The sequence below is a fragment of the Phocoena sinus genome, chromosome 7 (assembly GCF_008692025.1).
Source record: "Phocoena sinus isolate mPhoSin1 chromosome 7, mPhoSin1.pri, whole genome shotgun sequence".
NCBI lineage: Eukaryota > Metazoa > Chordata > Mammalia > Artiodactyla > Phocoenidae > Phocoena > Phocoena sinus.
The window spans coordinates 115,070,479-115,092,733 of record NC_045769.1 but is presented as its reverse complement, the minus strand read 5'-3'; the positions used below and the strand labels follow the sequence as shown (position 1 = coordinate 115,092,733).

General features: G+C 38.4%; 1 protein-coding gene across 2 annotated transcripts in view; it reads left to right on the top strand.

Annotated features, from left to right (window-relative positions):
* The window catches only part of PTPN4 (protein tyrosine phosphatase non-receptor type 4), a 185,168-nt gene that overhangs the window by 25,102 nt on the left and 137,811 nt on the right, over positions 1–22,255 (top strand). For both annotated transcript variants that reach the window (XM_032637276.1, XM_032637275.1), the window contains exon 2: positions 9,771–9,925. In XM_032637276.1, the coding sequence (XP_032493167.1) occupies positions 9,788–9,925 (138 nt within the window). In that variant the 5' untranslated portion in view covers positions 9,771–9,787. The remainder of the gene's footprint in view (positions 1–9,770; positions 9,926–22,255) is intronic.

Here is a 22,255-nt window from a genome sequence, read left to right as displayed (position 1 = left end):
AGCAGGGTTTAAAAAAGGATCTATTCTGCCGATCTGTGTGTTTTGATTTGAGTTTTTAGTCCATTTATATTTAATGTTGTTATTGATAAGATAGTGCCGTTTTGCTAGTTTTCTTATGTCTTTTGTTCCATTTTTCTCTATTCCTCCGTCTTAGCCTTCTTTTATTTTAACTAGATATGTTCTAGCCTGTCATTTTAATTCTGTTGTTTATTTTTACTTTATTTTGAGTTTATTTCTTAGAATAGTTGTCCCTCTGTATCTGTGGGAGATTTCTTCCAGGAGCCTCTGCAGATGCTGAAATCCATGGATGTTCAAGTCCTTTACAGTTGGGGTTCCACATCTGTGGATATGGAGAGCCAGCTGTATATTTGTTGAAACATATTCACATATAAGTGGACCTGCACGGTTCAGGCCCATGTTGTTAAGTGTCAACTGTTGTTTCTCTGGGGGTTTACTTATAACCATATAGTTGGGGATAATACAAGTTTAATTACAACATCACGTAGAAACTGCTCCTATATGGTTCACTTTTCCTTCTCCTTCTTTTGTACTATTGTCATACAAATTACATCTTTTTTTTTTTTTTAACATCTTTATTGGGGTATAATCGCTTTACAATGGTGTGTTAGTTTCTGCTTTATAACAAAGTGAATCAGTTATACATATACATATGTTCCCATATCTCTTCCCTCTTGCGTCTCCCTCCCTCCCACGCTCCCTATCCCACCCCTCCAGGCGGCCACAAAGCACCAAGCTGATCTCCCTGTGCTATGCGGCTGCTTCCCACTAGCTATCTACCTTACGTTTGGTAGTGTATATATGTCCGTGCCTCTCTCTTGCTTTGTCACAGCTCACCCTTCCCCCTCCCCATATCCTCAAGTCTGTTCTCTAGTAGGTCTGTGTCTTTATTCCTGTCTTACCCCTAGGTTCTTCATGACATTTTTTTTCTTAAATTCCATATATATGTGTTAGCATATGGTATTTGTCTTTGTCTTTCTGACTTACTTCACTCTGTATGACAGACTCTGGGTCTATCCACCTCATTACAAATAGCTCAATTTCGTTTCTTTTTATGGCTGAGTAATATTCCATTGTATATATGTGCCACATCTTCTTTATCCATTCATCTGATGATGGGCACTTAGGTTGTTTCCACCTCCGGGCTATTGTAAATAGAGCTGCAATGAACATTTTGGTACATGACTCTTTTTGAATTTTGGTTTTCTCAGGGTATATGCCCAGTAGTGGGATTGCTGGGTCATATGGTAGTTCTATTTGTAGTTTTTTAAGGAACCTCCATACTGTTCTCCATAGTGGCTGAACCAATTCACATTCCCACCAGCAGTGCAAGAGTGTTCCCTTTTCTCCACACCCTCTCCAGCATTTATTGTTTCTAGATTTTTTGATGATGGCCATTCTGACTGGTATGAGATGATATCTCATTGTAGTTTTGATTTGCATTTATCTAATGATTAATGATGTTGAGCATTCGTTCATGTGTTTGTTGGCAGTCTGTATATCTTCTTTGGAGAAATGTCTACTTAGGTCTTCTACCCATTTTTGGATTGGGTTGTTTGTTTTTTTGTTATTGAGCTGCATGAGCTGCTTGTAAATTTTGGAGATGAATCCTTTGTCAGTTGCTTCATTTGCAAATATTTTCTCCCATTCTGAGGGTTGTCTTTTGGTCTTGTTTATGGTTTCCTTTGCTGTGCAAAAGCTTTGAAGTTTCATTAGGTCCCATTTGTTTATTTTTGTTTTTATTTCCACTTCTCTAGGAGGTGGGTCAAAAAGGATCTTGCTGTGATTTATGTCATAGAGTGTTCTGCCTATGTTTTCCTCTAAGAGTTTGATAGTTTCTGGCCTTACATTTAGGTCTTTAATCCATTTTGAGCTTATTTTTGTGTATGGTGTTAGGGAGTGATCTAATCTCATACTTTTACATGTGCCTGTCCAGTTTTCCCAGCACCACTCATTGAAGAGGCTATCCTTTCTCCACTGTACATTCCTGCCTCCTTTACAAATTACATCTTTATACAGTATAAGCCTGTCAACACAGTGCTATAAATATTGCTTTATGCAGTTGTCTTTTAAGTTCCATAGATTAAAAAAGAGTTACAAATACAAAATAAATTTATACTGTTGTTTATATTTAGCCATGTAGTTACCCTTACTGGTAGTCTTTATTATTTCTTATGGATTTTAGTTACTATCTAATATACTTTCATTTCATCTTTAATTTTTTTCTAATATAGATCTGCTAGTGACATTCTTTTTGTTTATCTTGGACTATCTTAAGTTCTCCTTTATTTTAAGTATTCTTCTGCAGGATATTAAATTCTTCTTGATAGTCATTTTCAGTTAGTAATTTGGATGTGTCATCCTCTGCCTTCTGACCTTCATGTTTCCTAATTAGATATTGTCTATTAATATAATTGAGGATCACTTGTAGGTGATGAGTCACTCTTCCCTTGCTGCTTTCAAGATTTTTTTTCTTTGATTTCTAACAGTTTGACTACTATGTGTCTAGATGCAGATCTCTGTGAGTTTATCTTTTTGGAAGTTATTTGATTTTATTAAAAGTCAAATTTGGGGACTTATATGCCATTATTTCTTCAAATATTTTCTCTGCCCCCTTTTCTGTAGACTTTCTGAAACTTCCATTATGAATATGTTGATATGCTTGATGGTGTCTTTCAGGTCTCAGGCTGTTCTCATTTTTCCTCATTCTTTGTTCTTTCTGTTGCTCAAACTGTATATTCTCAATTGACTTATCTTTTTTAAAATTTTTTTTAAAAAAATATTTATTTATTTATTTATTTGTTTATTTGGCTGTACCAGGTCTTAGTTGAGGCACTTAGGATCTTCGTTGCTGCATGTGAGATCTTCATTGCGGCATGCGGGATATTTTAGTTGCAGCACGTGGGATCTTCCGTTGTGACATGCAGGATCCTTAGTTGTGGCATGCAGGCTGTTTTAGTTGTGGCATGCAAACTCTTAGTTGTGGCATGTAGGGTCTAGTTCCCTGACCAGGGCTTGAACCTGGGCCCCCTGCCTTGGGAGCACAGAGCGTTAGCCACTGGACCAGTAGGGAAATCCTTCAATTGATTTATCTTCAAGTTTGCTAACTCTTTATTATATTAGCTCAAATCTGTTAAGCCCTTCTATTTTAAATTTCAGTTATTTTAAGCCCTTCTATTTTAAATTTCAGTTATTTTACTTTTTAATTACAGAATTCTGAATTGCTTGTTTAAAAAGTAATTTCTGTGTTTTTATTTATATTCTCCATTTGGTGTGATACTGTTCTCAGCTTTCTTTTGGTTCTGTAGTTGCGGTTTATTTTATTTAACATATTTATAACCCTTGATTTTTGTTGAGTAAGTTCATTGTGTGAGCTTCCTCAGGGACAGTTTCTGTTGAACTGCCTTTTTTTTTTCTCTTTCTCTCCTGTATGTAGGTCATTCTGTCGTGCTTTTTTCTTTGTTTTGTGTTTACATTTTTGGAATTTTGCATGTTGAATTCTGTACTTTTAAAATAATGTTTTATCAACTCTAGAAATCGGATTCCTTCCTCCCTGGTCTTTTATTGGTGCTCTTTTTGTTTTTGTTACTGTTTGTTTATTTAGTGTTGCTTTGATTATTTAGTTTGTTTAGTGGCCTTCCTGAACTAATTTTATAAAATCTGTATGTCATTGTGTTGCTGCACTGTTTTTTTTTTTTTTTGCTGCACTGTTTTTTTGCTCAGTTAACTTAGTAGTCAGCTAATGAATGGACAGATTTTCTTACATACCTCGAACCACTAAGTTTTCCAACCTTTGCTGACGTGGCTTTCAAGGCTTTTACAGCCCTGCTTTAGCCTTCACATCTTGTTTTTGCAGAGCTTCAAGGTTATCAAAAAGTGAGAGATTAGGGCTTTTTCGGCTCTTTCCTGGGCATGTGCATAGTTCTCACATGCTGATGGCCTTCTGGATTCCCAGGCATCTGTTGGAGCTTCTCAAAACCCTTTGTGAACATCCCACTCCCCCAGTTTTGGGGGTTTGTTTTTGGTCATCCTCTTTTTCATCCCAGCTGTACTTACATCAGTGCCTGGCACAGACAGCAAATTTTTGTTGAATGGCTGGATGAATATATGAATGAATATACTGGTAATCTACCTAGAAATTATTCTTAGTGTTTTTTAATGGAAAATATATTTTTCACATACATGAGTGTAAAACTCAGTTTATTCTTCTAAGTTTTTTTTTTTTTCAAGAAATTTTTTTAAAATTTAAAAATTACTTAAACGCTGGAGAGGGTGTGGAGAAAAGGGAACCCTCTTACACTGTTGGTGGGAATGTAAATTGGTGCAGCCACTGTGGAGAACAGTATGGAGGTCCCGTAAAAAAACTGAAACTAGAATTACCCTATGATCCAGCAGTCACACTCCTGGGCATATATCTAGAGAAAACTGTAATTTGAAAAGATATATGCACCCTAGTGTTCATAGCAGCACTATTTACAATAGCCAAGACATGAAAGCAACCTAAGTGTCCATCGAAAGATGAATGGATGAAGAAGTGGTATATATATATATATATATATATATATATATATATATATATACACACACAATGGAATATTACTCAGCCATAAAAAAGAATGAAATATTGCCGTTTGTAGCAACATGGATGGACCTAGAGATTATCATACAAAGGGAAGTAAGTCAGAGAAACACAAATAATATATCACTCATATTTGGAGTCTAAAAAAATAATACAAATCAACTTATTTACAAAATAGAAACAGCCTCACATTCATAGAAAACTAACTTATGGTTACCAAAGGGGAAGGTGGGGGAGGAATAAATTAGGAGTTTGAGATTAGCAGATACAAACTAATATATATAGGATAGATAAACAATAAGGATTTACTGTATAGCACAGGGAACTATATTCAGTATCTTGAAATAACCTATAGTGGAAAAGAATCTGAAGCTGTACACCTGAAACTAATACATTATTATAAATCAACTGTAGATAAATAAAATTTTAAAGAATTTAAAGATTACTATTTGATGAATTTAGTTTTTCCTCAGTGGTTAGAGGTTAACATCAAACCAAATAATCAAATAAAATTATTTAAAGCTCTCAGCAGGGTCTAAATTCAAAAGGTTTTATTGTAAATAATAGGATACCAACATCTTGTGACAATCCATATTTGAGAGTATTAAATATTTAGAACAGATAGTGCATTTCTGTAATTGGGCTGAGCAATGCAGATTTCTCCATTCTTTTAAAGTTAATTTACAGCTTAAGACAACACACATTTATTTTCTCCCAGTTTTTGTGGGTTAGGTGTATGAGCACAGCTTGGTTGGAGCTGACAAAGTTGCAAGCTAGATGTCGACTGGACTGTGGCAGCTTGGGAAGTTGAGGTCTTCAGTCCCTTGTGGACTGTCAGCCCACAGAGGCCCTGTGCTTCCTTGCCACATGGCCCTGTCACGAGCCCTCTTGCTGCATGACAGATAATGTCTTTAAAGCCTGCAGCAGAATTCCTTTCACTTCAGGAAGGGCCCAGCCTTCGTTTTAAGGGCTTTCACTTGGTTAAGTCTGAGTTCTGATCTATATTCTTTTCTTTTTATCTCTAAAGAACTTCTTTTTTTTTTTTTTTTAATTTTATTTATTTATGGCTGTGTTGGGTCTTCGCCTCTGTGCGAGGGCTCTCTCCAGTTGTGGCAAGTGCGGGCCATTCTTCATCACGGTGCGCGGGCCTCTCACTACCGCGGCCTCTCCCGTTGCGGAGCACAGGCTCCAGACACGCAGGCTCAGCAATTGTGGCTCACGGGCCCAGGTGCTCCGCGGCATGTGGGATCCTCCCAGACCAGGGCTCGAACCCACGTCCCCTGCACTGGCAGGCAGACTCCCAACCACTGCGCCACCAGGGAAGCCCTAAAGAACTTCTTTTAACATATCTTGCAAAGGTCCACTGGCAGCAGATTCCCTCTATTTTTAAACTTTTGTTGGAGAAAGTATTCGTCTTTCTCTTTTGAAAGATAATGTTGCAGGGTACAGAATTGTAGGTTGAGGGGTTTTTTCCTCAGCATTTTAAGTATCTCACCCCACTCTCTTCTTTCTTGCTTGGTTAAGAAGTCAGATGTAATTCTTATATTTGCTCCTCTATAGCTAAGGTGTTTTTTCCTCTGTCTCCTTTATCTTTGATTTTCTGCAGTTTTATAGGATATGGCTAAGTATAGGGTTTTTGGTCTTGGGTTTGGTTCTTGTGGGGGTTTTGTTTGTGTTTCTTTCTCTCTTGCTGTTGGTGGGAATGTAAATTGGTGCAGCCACTATGGAGAACAGTGTGGAGGTCCCTTAAAGAACTAAAAATAGAACTACCATATGATCCAGCAGTCCCACTCCTGGGCATATATCTATGCCCAATATATCTATTGGTGGCTGCACCAATTTACATTCTTCTTACATGTATGTTACATCATTTGTATTTGTCCCACAGTCCTTGGGTATTCTGTTTTGTTTTTTTCAGTCTTTGTTCTTTTTGCTTTTGGCTTTTGGGGATTTTATTGATACATCCTCTAGCTCATAGTCTGTCTACTAATAAGTCCATTATTATAAAAGGCATTTTTCATATGTGTTGCAGTGCTTTTTACCTGTAATGTTCCTTTTTAGTTCTTTCTTAGGATTTTCTTCTCTTTGCTTGCATTGCCCATCTATTCTTGCATTCTGCCTATTATAGCCTTTAGCATATTATTATTATTATTATTTTGCGATACACGGGCCTCTCACTGCTGTGGCCTGTCCCATTGCGGAGCACAGGCTCCGGACGTGCAGGCTCAGTGGCCATGGCTCACGGACCCAGCCGCTCCGCGGCATGTGGGATCTTCCCGGACTGGGGCACGAACCCGTGTCCCCTGCATTGGCAGGCGGACTCTCAATCACTGTGCCACCAGGGAAGCCCTTAGCATATCATTAATCATAGTTGTTTTAAATTCCCTGTGTGGTCATTCCAACACACCCTCCTGTCTGGTTCTGATGCTTGCCCTGTTTCTTCACATTGTGTTTTTTTTTCCCCTTTTAGTATACCTTATAAAATTTTCTCGATAGGCAGACATTATATATATTGGTAAGAGGAACTTCAGTAAATAGGCCTTTAGTAATGGGGGGGGAAAGGAAGCACTCTGTAGTCTTGTGATTAGGTTTCAGTATTTTAGTGAGTGTAGGCCTCTGGACTATGAACTACACAAGTATTTCTCAGTTTTTTCTCTCCCCTTATAGAGGGACAGGATGGCTAGTGTTGGCTGGACTTGGGTATTTCCCTTCTCCCTCTAGAAGGCTAGAGTCAGCTGGAATTGAGTATTTTCCTTGCCCCAGGTCAGTTAGGTTTTGGTTAACTAGTTTTCTCCTAAGAACAGCCCTTGTTAAGAAGAACAGAGTGCTCTGGTATACAGTTGACCCTTGAACAACCTGGGGGTTCAGGGTGCTGACCCCGCACAGAGTTGAAAAATCATGTAGAGTCGTCCCACGGGATCCATGGGGGATTGGTTCCAAGACCTACTGCAGATAGCAAAATCCACCAATGCTCAGTCTCATAATCAGTCCTCTTTATCCATGGATTCAACCAACTGTGAATCATGCAGTACTGTATTTATTGAAAAGAATCCACGTATAAGTGGATCCTTGCAGTTCAAACCTGTGTTGTTCAAGGGTCAACTGTATTTCATAATGGTCTTGTGTCCCCCACCTCCACCTACCCACCACTTGTGGGAAGTTCGGGTAATTTTCTCTGATATTTACTGTGGGAATCTGACGGAGCTCCTGGAGGTCAATCTCAAAATATTGTGTGAGGCCTGCTATGACTGGCCCCCTGGAGTTTTTAAAAAACTCTGGGAATTGTCCACATTGAGCTTCCAGCAAATCATCAGTTGGATTCAGGCTTTCCTACTCATGTACTGGTTTCCGTGGCAGTTTCAAGTAGAGGTTTGAAGTCTCTACTCCCATAAGCTGTGACTCTTTGTCTTCACCTGTCTCTCCAGTCTTTGGGACAGCAGTTTGCCCTGTGTCCTCTCTTATGGATCCAAGAATGGTTGCTGATTTTCCAGTCTGTTCTGTGTTTTTTTACTTGTTATGATGGAGTGGGGACTTCCTGAGCTGTTTACATGTGGAACTGGAAACTGCCAATCACTGTCTTTTAATTGGTGAATTTCATTTGGCCAGCCCCTCTCTGTCAACATGCCAAAGCTATTTTCCTCTATACAATTGTTTTTTTTTGGGGGGTACGCGGGCCTCTCACTGTTGTGGCCTCTCCCATTGCGGAACACAGGCTCCGGACGCGCAGGCTCAGCGGCCATGGCTTACGGGCCCAGCCGCTCCGCGGCATGTGGGATCTTCCTGGACCGGGGCACGAACCTGTGTCCCCTGCATCGGCAGGTGGACTCCCAACCACTGCACCACCAGGGAAGCCCCCTCTATACAATTTTTATACGTATGTAACATTGGCATTTACTTTTAGCTTGAATCCTTTTGATGTGAACAGTATGATGTCAACTGCAGTTACTGAATACCATGTATTTGAATTGCTATTTCTTTTTATTATTAATTTTTACTTATTAAATTTCTTAGTACTTATTGCTTACTTATATTTTAAAATTCTATATAGTTGTGTTTGTAGTGTAGTTTGTTTCCTTTATCCAGTTGTGTTTTATTATTTTTATTTTTAAAAAAAATTTATTTATTTATTTGGTTGTGGTGGATCTTGGTCGCGTCGGATCTTTGTTGCGGCGGGCTGGCTCCTTGGTTGTGGCACGCTAACTCTTAGTTGCGGCATGCATGTGGGATCTAGTTCCTGGACCAGGGATCGAACCAAGGCCACCTGCATTGAGAGCATGGAGTCTTAACCACTGCGCCACCAGGAGAGTCCCCCAGTTGTCTTTTAGAGGGAAGTTTTATGGATTTTAGACTTCGAATTTTTGAATGTCTGAAAATGTCTGTAACTTTATTCTTTCACATGAATGCTGATTTGGGGGGAACATAATTCTGTTTCAAATAATTTTCTTTCAGAACTTCAAAGTTACATCTTCATTGTCTTTTAACGTCAGTTGTTGCTGAAAATGATGTGATACCTCTTTTTTTTTTTTTTAATAGGCAGTCTTTGTTCCCTCTTAGGTTAAAAAATTGAGAAACAAAGATCTGTAGTCTTAAGTTTTCTATTTTGTTTTTGTTTTCCTAAGAATAGTTCTATTAGAATTAGTTTTCATTTGAGGATAGTTAAAATGAAAGGGTATTGTTATATTAAAAAAAAAAACACCCAACTAATAAACTCCCATGTTTCCCCCAAATCTTAAGCTTGAATAAAAGGAAAGGCCCTTGAGAGGTGAATAACCTTCCCTCCTGTTGCCATCCTCCAGTGTCTTTTTAATGCTTGCATCAATGAGTAATGCCCGGCTTCCTGAGGTAGCATATTTTCCTTCCTCCGTTTTGGCTGCTCCTAAATTTATATATTTTGAATTGGAATATGGCTACCTCCGCAATTTGTGTATTGTCTTCTTAATGCACAGTTCAAAACAAAGCTCCTCTTCCAGGCAATTGTAATTTTAGTTTACATGATGAACTATATATGGTATCTTCTTTTATACTTACAATTCCTATCCAGGTGTTTCAAAATTTGTAACTGCTTTTTAGCTAAGGTTAATTGAAAAATATGTAATAACTTTGTACCTTTTTATATAAATAATTTGTATCTTCAGCTGTCCCTTTATTTAGTTAATTTTTTTTTTCAACTTAGACCTTGTGTGGACAGTAATGACCTCACGTTTCCGATTGCCTACTGGCAGAACCTACAATGTACGAGCATCAGAGTTGGCCCGAGATAGACTGCATACAGAGGTGGTTTGCAACATCCTTCTTCTGGATAACACTGTACAGGCTTTCAAAGTTAATGTAAGTATTTTATGTCTTTCTTAATTTTAATAATCTGGTTATAAATCTGAATTTAGATTAAATTTTAAAACTAAAATTGTTTAATCATAGTACAGTTTGAAAAGCCTTCTTCAAAGAGGAAAGTCTTGTTAGTTTGGTTTTTGTAACTATCAAATACACATTCTAATTCAAGGTCTTTTAAGGGGTTGACAAACCAGCAGCACATTATTAGTGGAGCAGGTCAATAATATGTAGGTGGTTTTTATAAATATGCTTGAGGGTGCGGGAGAGGAATCTTGTTCTCATAAATGATTTATACATTCCCATTGTGATCTTATTCTACTGTCTGTGAAGAAAATTTTTACTAAACAAAGATAAATAGCAGCCCTGATCTGATCTGAGCCTTATCTGAAACATTTATTCAACAAATGTTTGTTCATCCTACCTGTGTCCAGCTTTATTTGCTCAACATTGTGAGTTTCACCTGTGTGGTGTGTTAGCAGTAGTTGGTTCATTTTCATTGCTGTGTAGTACTCTCTTGTATGAGTACACCACAGTTTACTTGTCCATTTATTTATCTCCATTTATTTGTCCAGTTTATCGTTTGTGTATATTTGGATCGTTTCCACCCTGGGCTCTTATCAGTAATGTTGCTGTGAACATGTCTTGATATATGCAAAGGCATTCCTCTTTTTTATTTAAATGATTCCACACCTACAGAACGGGGAGAGACTAGTGTCATGAATACCCACCTACCCTTTTCCTAGATTGACCTGTTGTTAACATTTTGCTCATTTCCTTTATCTTTCTTTTTTTCTGTGTGTGTTTTCTGACCCTTCTGAAAGTAGGTGGTACACTTCACCTGTGTTTCAGCAGCCTCAGGATCTCATAAATTACAGCTATATCATTATCACACACCAAAATTTAATATTATGAATATAATAGTATCTAATATATAGTCCATATTGAAACTGGAATTCCTCGTTCCTCATTACCACATCTCCAGGATAACACCTTCATTTGTTTCCTGCTGTGTTACACAGGTATTTCTAGACTTTGAAATCTTGAAGTAGTATAAAATATTGATCTTCTGAAATCCTGCCTTTTGTGACAACATGGATGGACCTTGGCATCATGCTAAGTGAAATAAGTCAGACAGAGAAAGACAAATACAGTATGATTTCACTCATATGTGGAATCTAGAAAAGCTGAACTCAGAATGGTGGTTGGCAGGGGCCGAGGGATGGGGGAAATGGGGAGATGTTGGTCAAAGGGGACAAACTTCCAGTTACAAGATGAATAAGTTCTGGGAGCTAATGTACAGCATGGTGACTAATGGCAACAGTACTGTGTTCTATACTTGAAAGTTGCTAAAAGAGTAAATCTTATATGTTCTCACCACACATTATGTTTATGCTGTATTTCCCATCTAGTATAATTTTCCTGTTGGGCACTTTAGTTGATGATAGTATTGTATTTTTCAGTGTGGAAATCAATGTGCTGTTTAATTACTCTTATAGGAAGACATATTTAGCATATTTATTTTATTTTGGTTTATATCTTTTAATATATGTTATATCGATATATTTATTGATTTTTAAAAAGATTTATTAAATTTATTTTTGACTGCGTCAGGTCTTAGTTGCTGGCACACGGGATCTTTGTTGAGGCATGTGGGATCTTTTTTTTTTTTTTTGCGGTACACGGGCCTCTCACTGTTGTGGCCTCTCCCGTTGCGGAGCACAGGCTCCAGACATGCAGGCCCAGCGGCCATGGCTCACAGGCCCAGCTGCTCCGCGGCATGTGGGAGGTGGACTCTCAACCACTGCGCCACCAGGGAAGCCCCCACGTGGGATCTTTTATTGCGGCGCGCGGACTTCTCTCTAATTGTGGCATGAGGGTTTTCTCTTCTCTAGTTGTGGCCCACATGCCTCTGTAGTTATGGCGCGCAGGTTCCAGAGTGCCTGGGCTCTGTAGTTTGTGGCATGCGGGCTCTCCGGTTGAGGTGCGAGAGCTCAGTAGTTGAGGTGCACAGGCTTAGTTGCCCTGTGGCATGTGGGATCTTAGTTCCCCAACCAGGGATCGAACCTGTGTCCCCTGCATTGTAAGTATGTCTATTCCTCTGAGTGTCAGGGCTGGAATCATTCAGAGTGTCTGAGCTGCTTTGCACTTTTATTACAGATGCTGATTATTTTAATCTACATGAATGGTTCCCTAGTTATGTAGCTTACAGCCTGTGCAGTGGTTCATGATAGGCTGCAAACTAGTAGGGGAGCTTGAACCTCTGCTAGTTATTCTCTCATGTCCATTAAATACCTTTAAGTCTCAGAAATCCCCACTGTTGGCAGCTGCTAGGCTCACCAGCATCTCTGTTCACCAGGAAGGAGAACCACTTAGTTTCCTTTGGAGACTACCGGCGGATGATTTGTAACGTCTTAGCTGTTGCAGGCATTGGTTTCCCTAAAAGATTTCTGTACCACAGATCAAATATTCATTGTTGCCAAAGCCTGCTTTTTATCCATCTGGTGTTTATCTCATCAAAGCTTTTCCTTTATATTTCCCTGAGAGAAAATGCGGTACTAAAGGAGTTGACAACTTCATGAGTTTTTTCTCTTTCTCTTTCTCTGTTGTGGACATAGGAGTGAGGTAAGCCCATAAGTGTTGCTTCAGCTTCAAGTTCTGTTTACACAGCCATTCTTTTTACTGTAGCCAGCCTATGGAATTGTCTCCCTCATGCCCTAAATTCATCATCAATTCACCAAAAACTTACTTCCATTAATATTTTTAAATGTATAGTATCTGTACTACATGGATTGATTTCACCAACCTATGAGGATTTTTTGCCTAAATTTTGTTTTTATTTTTACTTTGGTACACCTGTATAGCAGTAGGCTGTGTGATAAGGAAGAGTTCTGTAGAACCAACCTGTTCCAGTTACTAGGACTGCATAAGAAATTACCCCCAAACTTAGTGGCGTATTTATTATCCTCAGGGATTCTGTGAGTCACAGATCCAACAGGGATGATTTTTTTTTTTTTTTTTAATTTTTATATTTTTGCGGTACGCGGGCCTCTCACTGCTGTGGCCTCTCCCGTTGTGGAGCACAGGCTCCGGACGCACAGGCTCAGTAGTTGTGGCTCATGGGCCTAGTTGCTCCGTGGCATGTAGTATCTTCCCAGACCAGGGCTCGAACTTGTGTCCCCTGCATTAGCAGGCAGACTCTCAACCACTGCGCCACCAGGGAAGCCCCTATATATTTATTTTATATGTGAATGTATATGTATAAAATTGACATATATAGAGTTATATTTGGAAAAACTGAAATAATATTCAAAATGTATGATCATTTATTCAGCACATGTGATTCAGTGCACAGTTCTGAGGCACTTCATAGGTAGCAGTATTTAAAGACAAAACTAAACTTGTGCAGTGAGGATTTTTGTTCGTTTACTTTCATTTTTGTCCACATTGCATTTTCCCTCAGTTTTCTTTTTGTTCTTTGTAATGTATCTCTTATGTATCAATAAAGAATAACTGATAACTTCTTTTATTGAAGTACAATTGATTTTATAATATTGTGTTGTTTCTGGTATACAGCATAGTGATTCTGTGAGTCTCTTTCTGTTTTGCATATACATTCATTTATATTATTTTTTTAGATTGCACAGATGAGTGATACCATATAGCATTTGTCTTTCTCTGACTTACTTCACTTAGTATGATAATCCCTAGGTCCATCCACGTTGTTGCAAATGGCATTACTTCATTCTTTTTTATGGCTGAGTAGTATTCCATTGTATATATATACCACATCCTCTTTATCCATTCTTCTGTTGATGGGCACTTGGGTGGCTTCTTTGTCTTGGCTGTTGTAAATAGTGCTGCTATGAACATTGGGGTGCATGTATCTTTTCGAATTTGTGTTTTTGTTTTTTCCAGATATATACCGAGGAGTGGAATTGTTGGATCATATGGCAATTCTATTTTTAGTATTTTAAGGGATCTCACCAATTTACATTCCCACCAACAGTATATGAGGGTTCCTTTTTCTCACACCCTCTACCACATTTGTTATTTGTAGGCTTTTTGTTTGTTTGTTTTTTTGTGTGTGTTTTTTTGCGGTGCGCGGGCCTCTCACTGTTGTGGCCTCTCCCGTTGCAGAGCACAGGCTCCTGACGCACAGGCCCAGCGGCCATGGCTCACGGGCCTAGCTGCTCCGCGGCATGTGGGATCTTCCCGGACCGGGGCACGAACCCGTGTCCCCTGCATTGGCAGGCGGACTCTCAGCCACTGCGCCACCAGGGAAGCCCTGTAGGCTTTTTGATGATGGCTATTCTGACAGTTGTGAGGTGATACCTCATTGTGGTTTTGATTTGCATTTCTCTAATAATTAGCAATATTGAGCATCTTTTCATGTGCCAATTAGTCATGTGTATGTCTTCTTTGGAAAAAATGTCTATTCAAGTCCTCTGCCCATTTTTTGATTAGATTGTTTTGTGATATTGAGTTAAAAGTGCTGTTTGTATATTTTGTATATTAACCCCTTTTCAGTCGTATCATTTGCAAATATTTTTTCCCATTCCATAAGTTTTTTTTTTTGTTTTGTTGATAGTTTCCTTTGCTGTGCAAAAGCTTTTAAGTTTAATTAGATCCTATTTGTTTATTTTTGCTTTTATTTCTTTTGCCATGGGAGACTGAGCTAAGAAAATATTGCTACAATTTACGTCAACGAGTGTTTTGCCTATGTCCTCTTCTGGAAATTTTATGGTGTTGTGTCTGGTATTTAGGTCTTTAAAGTGTTTTGAGTTTATTTTTGTGTGTGGTGTGAGGAAATGTTCTAAATTTATTGTTTTATGTGTAGCTGTCCAGCTCCCAGCACCACTCACTGGGGCAGCACCAGACAGTTGAAGAGACTATCTTTCTCCATTGTATTATGTTCTTGCCTCCTTTGCTGTAGATTAATTGACCCTAGGTACATGGGTTTGTTTCTAGGCTCTCTAACGGCTAATTTTTGAAAATGATACCAGTACTTCAGTTGTTAGTGAAAGATGCAGTAAATCATAGATTTTTTCCCCTTGAAATAAAATGAAATTCAATTAATAATATTGTAGTTATAGCTTGGGTTGATGAATATTTAGTTGGCTGAACCTTACCTTGTTTCATCTGGTAAACTACTTGTTAACCAAATCTGTAGTACAAACTGGATTATAGAGTTGGGGTTAGCAGGTGGCTGCTGATTGAAATGGGAGGCAAAAGGAGTATAAGGATGATGGATTTACCTAAACGGAACATACTTGGAATCATTTTACAGTCATATTTGTAAAGGAGGCTAGAGTTTGGGGGACTTTTTCCTAGTTATTGTTCCACTGTCTTTATTTTTCACATGAGAAGATAAGTTTAGAGTCATTAAGTTACTTGCCAAGTTGGTAGCAGAGCCAGTAATGTGTGTGTGTACGTGAGAAGGTGTGTTTGGACCTGTTACTTTCAACACTTAACCATTTTATTAAGTATTATTTCTAGCCCTACTTATATTTGATAGCTTTTTTTTTTGGCCACACTGTGTGGCACACGGCATCTTAGTTCCCTGACCAGGGATCAAACCTGTGCCCCCTGCAGTGGAAGTGTGGGGTCTTAACCACTGGACCGCCATGGAAGTCCCTAAATTTGATTTCTTAATTCCTTTAAAAATACTATCATTTACACATCATCCAGATTCCCTAAGAAATTTTTTGTTTTCACATTTATTGGTTTATTCATGTGCACAATTTAAAATAATTGTTCTGTAAAGTGTCACAACAAAAACTAACAGAACCCTAAACCTACCCTGTTGCCCCTTAGAAGTAACTGCATTTGACACGTTTAGTTTTTCTCTCATATTTATTACCATGGTTCTAAGAAACATCTTACAGTATGTCTGGTTTTGTCTGGTTTGTTTTTTGTTGTTTGTATTATGTATTGACTTTGGAGGATGAGACTTTACTTCTCCTTCCCCTCCATACACACATACTTCCTCTCTATCATCCGTTCAATAAACAAAGTAGTTATATAGTAATATTTGGTTAGTTCAGAATGTCTTTTCGCTAGAGGGAAATCCTTCAGTCATCTGCCTGGAGCTTGTGGAGCCCTGACTGCGCACTGCAATGAAGAGTAACCCCTGCTTGCCGCAACTAGAGAAAACCCGCTGCCCGCAGCAGCGAAGACCCAATGCAGCCAAAAATAAATAAATAAATAAATAAAATTTAAAATATATTACATTTTTGAGAATTAGGTATATTTTATCTTGACACTAGTACAGTAAATTAAGTTGTCATTGTTCATGTACTTTATTTAATGACAACAATTATTTAGTGCCTCATATATTATGAGAAAAAGTTTCAGAAAATAGCTGTAAGCCATTAAAATATTGATAAATATATGATGGCTTCTATTTAGAAAGATTCTGTAGCCTAGTGTCCCCTACTCTAGAAATTATGTATAGTTGTTTATTATAATATGTATAATACATTATACACTGTGGTGCACAGATCTTTACTGTACAACTCAATGAATGTTTATGTATGTATACATCTGTGGAACTACCACCAGATTAAGGTATTGAATACTTCACTCACCAAGAAAGATTCCCTTGTGCTCTCTAAGTATTTCTTACTCCCTTTTATCTCCTTTATTAGCTTTTCTTGATTAACCTTTTAATGTCATACTTTTAGTGATTACCTTGGAAATTGCAAAATGTGTCATGACTTACAAAAGTCTGCCTTTATTTAGTACAGTTGACTGTTGAACATAACAGGTTTGAAATGTGTGGTTCCACTTATACGTGGATATTTTTCAATGAATACATACTTCAGTGAATACATACATATTTTCCAGTGAATACATACACAACCCACATTTGGTTGAAACTGCAGATGTGGAAACGTGGATATGTAGGCTGACCACAAAGTTACACACGTATTTTCAACTGTGTGGAGGATCAGCACCCCTAACCCCCAGGTTGTTCAAGGGTCAACTGTACTTCTACCATGTTCCCTCCCCCAATGCAAAAACCTTAAAGCAGTTTAAATCCATTTACCTGCCTCCTACTTTTTTGCTATTGTTCTTATGTATTTTTGCCATCCTCCTCATATGTTTTAAACCCTACAAGACATTGCTATTATTGCTTTAAATAGTTAACAGTCTATTATATTTCCCTTTATATTTAAACTTTTTGCAGCTCATTTCTTATATATCCATGCTTCCATCTAGAATCTTTTCCCTTCATCCGAAAGAACCTCTTTTATTATTTTCTGAAATAGAGACTGTTAATACAGTTTTTCAACTTTTTGTTTGTCTGAAAATGTATTTACTTACTCCTTATTTTGGAGGATATTTTTGCTGGGTATAGAATTCTACATTGATAGTTTTTTTTCTTTGTAGTGTAAAGATGTTGTTTCATTGACTTTTTCTTGAGGAGCCATCTTGAGAACTCATTTTTCATTCTTACTGTTCTTGAGCAGGACAAGAGATATATCCTTTCTTCCTCTGTTTTTGTGTTTTTTCTCTATTTTTGACTCTAGTGTCTCATCTATAATATACCTAGATATGGTTTTGTGTTTATCTTGCTTGTGTGTTTGTTTTTGCATTTATCTTGCTTGGTATTCACTGAGTTTCTTAAATCTGTAGGTTGGTGTCTTATACAATTTGAAAATTTCTTGTCCTTTACAGATTTAAATATTGCTTCTGGCCCATTTTTTCTTCTCTCCTTCTGGACTCCATTACATCTGTTAGACTGACTACATCCCACATCTAACATATGTTCTATTTTGTTGTTTATAATTTCTCTGTGTTTTGAATAGCTATTAACTTGTTTTTGAGTCTGCTAATTCTTTTCTTTTGCTGTTAAACCATCCAACAAATTCCTCTGTTTCGCATATTATATTCTACAGTTCTAGAATGTCAGTATGATCATTTTTATAGATTATAATTTTGTTTTGAAGTATTTTATATTTTAATCCACTTTCTCTGTTCTTCTTCTATTGTCTTTAATATGTAATCATAATTACTTTGAAGCCCTCACAGACCAAGACCAATATGTAGATCCCTTATAAGTCTGTGTATTTCTGTGGACTGCTTTGTCTCTTGATTATTAATCACTTTCCCTGCTTCATGTACCTACTAATTTAGCATCGTATGATTGATATTGTGACTGTAATGTAGAGCAGCAGATAGCAAACTGTAACCCATGGGCCAAATCCAGCCTGGTGGCTATTATTGTGTGGCCCATGAAGCTGAGAATGGATTTTATATTTTTACAGGTTTTTGGTTTTGTTGTTTTTTTTTTAAAGAAGATGTTGGGGTAGGAGTTAATTAATTAATTAATTAATTTTGCTGTGTTGGGTCTTCGTTTCTGTGCGAGAGCTTTCTCTAGTTGTGGCAAGTGGGGGCCACTCTTCATCGCGCTGCGCGGGCCTCTCACTATCGCGGCCTCTCTTGTTGCGGAGCACAGGCTCCAGATGCACAGGCTCAGTAGTTGTGGCTCACGGGCCTAGTTGCTCCATGGCATGTGGGATCTTCCCAGACCAGGGCTCGAACCTGTGTCCCCTGCATTAGCAGGCAGGCTCTCAACCACTGTGCCACCAGGGAAGCCCGGTTTTGTTTTTTAAGAGAATGTGCAACAGAGACTATGGCCTTGAAAACCTAAACGTATTTACCTGCTGGTCCTTTATGGAAAAGGTTTGCTGACCCCTATTCAACCCCTAGTGTAGAAGCTCTGGGCCATTATCTTCCTCTAAATAGCATTGAATTTTTTTCTGGCAGCCAGTTAAATTGCTAATGGACCACTTTGATCCTGTGGAGGCTTAGTTTTAGCTGTTGTTAAATAAGATAAGTCTGTTTTAGCTTTGTTCTCATTCCTAGGGCATGGGTTGTCTAGGGTCTCAACTAAATGCCTGGGTTCATCACGATCTCTCTCCTCTGAGCCTGAACTCCGTTTCTTCATTTCTTCAGAACCCTGCAGCCTCTGCAATCTTTGTTTAGCTAACAACCTCCCAACAGCCATTCTCTGCTAGGCCTCTAGGAGTTTCGCCCTGTGCATGCACAGCCTAGGAGGCAGATGAGAGCCAGGGAGTTTTATGTAGATTTCTGTAGCTTCTTCTCTTTGACTCTTTCTTCTGTAATAACCTGCCCCCGCCCCCAACCCAACTTACCTTAGCAACCCCAAACAGTAATTTTAGTTTTCTGATCCTAGCAAGATAGCCACTCTGCTTGGGCTCCATTTCTCTGCACCATGATTTGGAAAATGCCCTTAAGGAGAGAGCCAACATGAATGTCGTATTTGATTAATCTGGTTCTCTTCTCTCAAGGATCATAGTGCTGTGTTGGGTATTGTCTAATGCCTGCAAATAGTTCATTTTCTCTCTCTCTCTTTTTATATTTGGTCCAGCTTTTGTAGATGTTTATAGCAGGAGGGTATACTAACACTAGCTACTCCATCATGACAAGGCCAAAAATTTTGATTGTTTTGAAATGGGAATATGTATCTCATTACATAATAGTGGATTTTGATCTGAGAACATTTAACATATTGCTTGCTCTGTTCCTTGATCCACTGTTCAGTTGAGCCAAATAGAAGGACTCAGATCTCAGTAAAAAATGGTAAATATATGTGTCTTATAAAATCAGGTTAGTCTAAGATATTATTGATTTGGTGAAGGGGATAAAATGGCACTTACTTTCCAAAGAATGAGGCCCTAACAAGGTAGGCCAATGTCTTGTTCTTTTAGAAGATTTCAACTCAGGAGTCATCTGCCACATTTGAGATGTACCTTAACCCTAGGTGAGCTGGGCTCAGCTATTATCAGAGGACTTTCTTTGGCTGATCAATTCTTAATAATTATTTAACAGTTTTGTGTTTGTTGTTTACATATCCAGCATCTTTATTTTTTTTTTATTTTTTATTTTTATTTTTTTATTTTTATTTTTTTTTATCCAGCATCTTTAAAACAATTTATAAATATTTTAACCCACAGTTTATCTCTTAACTGCCATATTCACAGTGTGCAGGGAATAAAGGGCTGGTATGCAGTACCTTCTGGCTTAATTCATATTCTTTGAGGGAACAATCATTTAAGTGTTTTTGCCGTCATATAGGGTATTTATATTGTACTGCATGTAAGGGCTGTCTGTATCGGCCACTGGTTCCCAAGATTAATTTGATGAAACTAGGTAGTTAGCTGGGGGTCTGCTTTCTCTCTCTTGTTCTACGTGTCTCTTTTGAAGTTGAATAGTATGCCCTTCTCAGATAGATGTGATCTGTTCTTTGGAAAAGGATGCATGACATAGCTCTGGTTCCCTGTTAGAACTAGCAGACAAGCTTTCAGTATTCATTGGAGTGGTGTTGGTGACCATAGAAAGAGATAGAGGGTTTTTTTTTGTTTTTCTTAAATTTTATTTATTTTTGGCTGCATTGGGTCTTTGTTGCTGTGCGCAGGCTTTCTCTAGTTGTGGCAAGAGGGGGCTGCTCTTTGTTACAGTGCATGGGCTTCTTATTGTGGTGGCTTCTCGTTGTGGAGCACGGGCTCTAGGTGCGCAGGCTTCAGTAGTTGCAGTACGTGGGCTCAGTAGTTGTGGCTCATGGGCCCTAGAGCGAGGCTCAATAGTTGTGGTGCATGGGCTTAGTTGCTCTGTGGCATGTGGGATCTTCCTGGACCAGGGCTCGAACCTGTGTCCCCTGCATTGGCAGGCAGATTCTTAACCGCTGCGCCACCAGGGAAGTCCCCAGAGATAGAGTTTTTGTCACATAAGTAAGCTACACGACCCACTCTCTGATGCCCCACTGCCTGTGATACCTGTGATAGACCCTCCCCTGGGTGATTCTCTGTTCTGAGTGCCCCGTGGACCCAAGAATCCCCCAGACGAAGCCCAGTGTGACCCTCTGCCCAGAAGCTGATGTTGGTGCTTGTGGTTGGATTCTGCTGAGCACAATGCTGTAGAAAGGAAATTGCTTTTCGGCTTTGTACCCATTTAGAATGTTATTCATAACTCAAGTTAGGTAGTTAAATATCTATATATTAGAAATTTGTTTTTTTGTTAAAGGTAGCATCTGTTTAGCCTTATTTGAGTCTTTGCCTTTATTTAACATTTTTAATAAAAAAGACTAGAAATAATTGTGCTTCCAAAAGTTTAAAATAAAACAACCCTGGACTTGCATATATACACATGCATTGCATGTACACATACAGCAAAATTTATCACTTTCAAAAACCTTTATCTTGAAACTCTTTTCTCCTCCTGTTTGGGAATTCAGTATAGTAATATGTCTTCCTTTTCAGTATTTTTCCTAGTAACTGGTTTTATGACTCTAATTTTTTCATTCACCTTTTGAATTCTACACGATTTTTAATGTAACAGTTTGTTTAGTTTCCACAAAGAAAAGCAACAGCTGTGATATATGAGGAATTAGTAATACTGTTATGACAAACATTTTTCTGAATGTGCATACATTTCCTTTTGATGCTTCCTTTGATTTGTTTATAATAAACTTAAGAGTGTGTAGTTTTTGCTGTTTCTTTTGCAGTTATTTAACTTTTTTCCCACGTTAAGGAAATCTGGAGGAGATAGACCCTTAATTACATTGACTAGGTACTTAAGTTTAGTACTAGGTTAATTTACAATTTTGGATTCACTATATATTTTTTTGATATCACTTAACTTTGAATAACTGAGGTGACTTTTATTTTCCTTCATCAAGAATAACTTGGGTGGGAACTGTGGTAGTTCTACAAAGAACAACATACTACATAGATCTGGTCCTGGATTCTAGGTAATTGGACTATCACAGGCAGATCATTTACGCATATAGTGATGTCAAAATTAAGACCCTAAGCACTCTGATTTGTTACAGGAAGCACCATGGTATAGTGTAGTGTGATGAAAAGTGCACGGGCCTTGGAGTCCCAAAGGCTAGAGTTACGTCCTAGAGATACTAAATGCTTGCTCTATGGCACTCTTCCACTTACTTGACCTTTCATATAATTTCCTTGAATATGAAGTAGAAACAATATCTGTGATGCCTAGGATTATCGGGACTAAATGAATGTATATCAAGCACACAATAAGGATTCCCGTAGGAGCTCTAGAGATGTGACACCTCCTCACCCTTCTCCTCTGTCTCCTTTCCTCCTTCCCTAGTTGCCCAGAGTTAGCCAAGGCACAGGTCGGAGGCCAGTGTCCCCCAGACTGCCCGCACTTGTGACAGCAGCTGCAAGCTTGGGAGTGTCTTAAAACCACTCTGAGTTTCAGTAGTTTGTTAGGAGGACTCAACAGATCTCATTGAAAGCTGTAACACTGGAGGAGCAATCCTGCAGCTTTGGC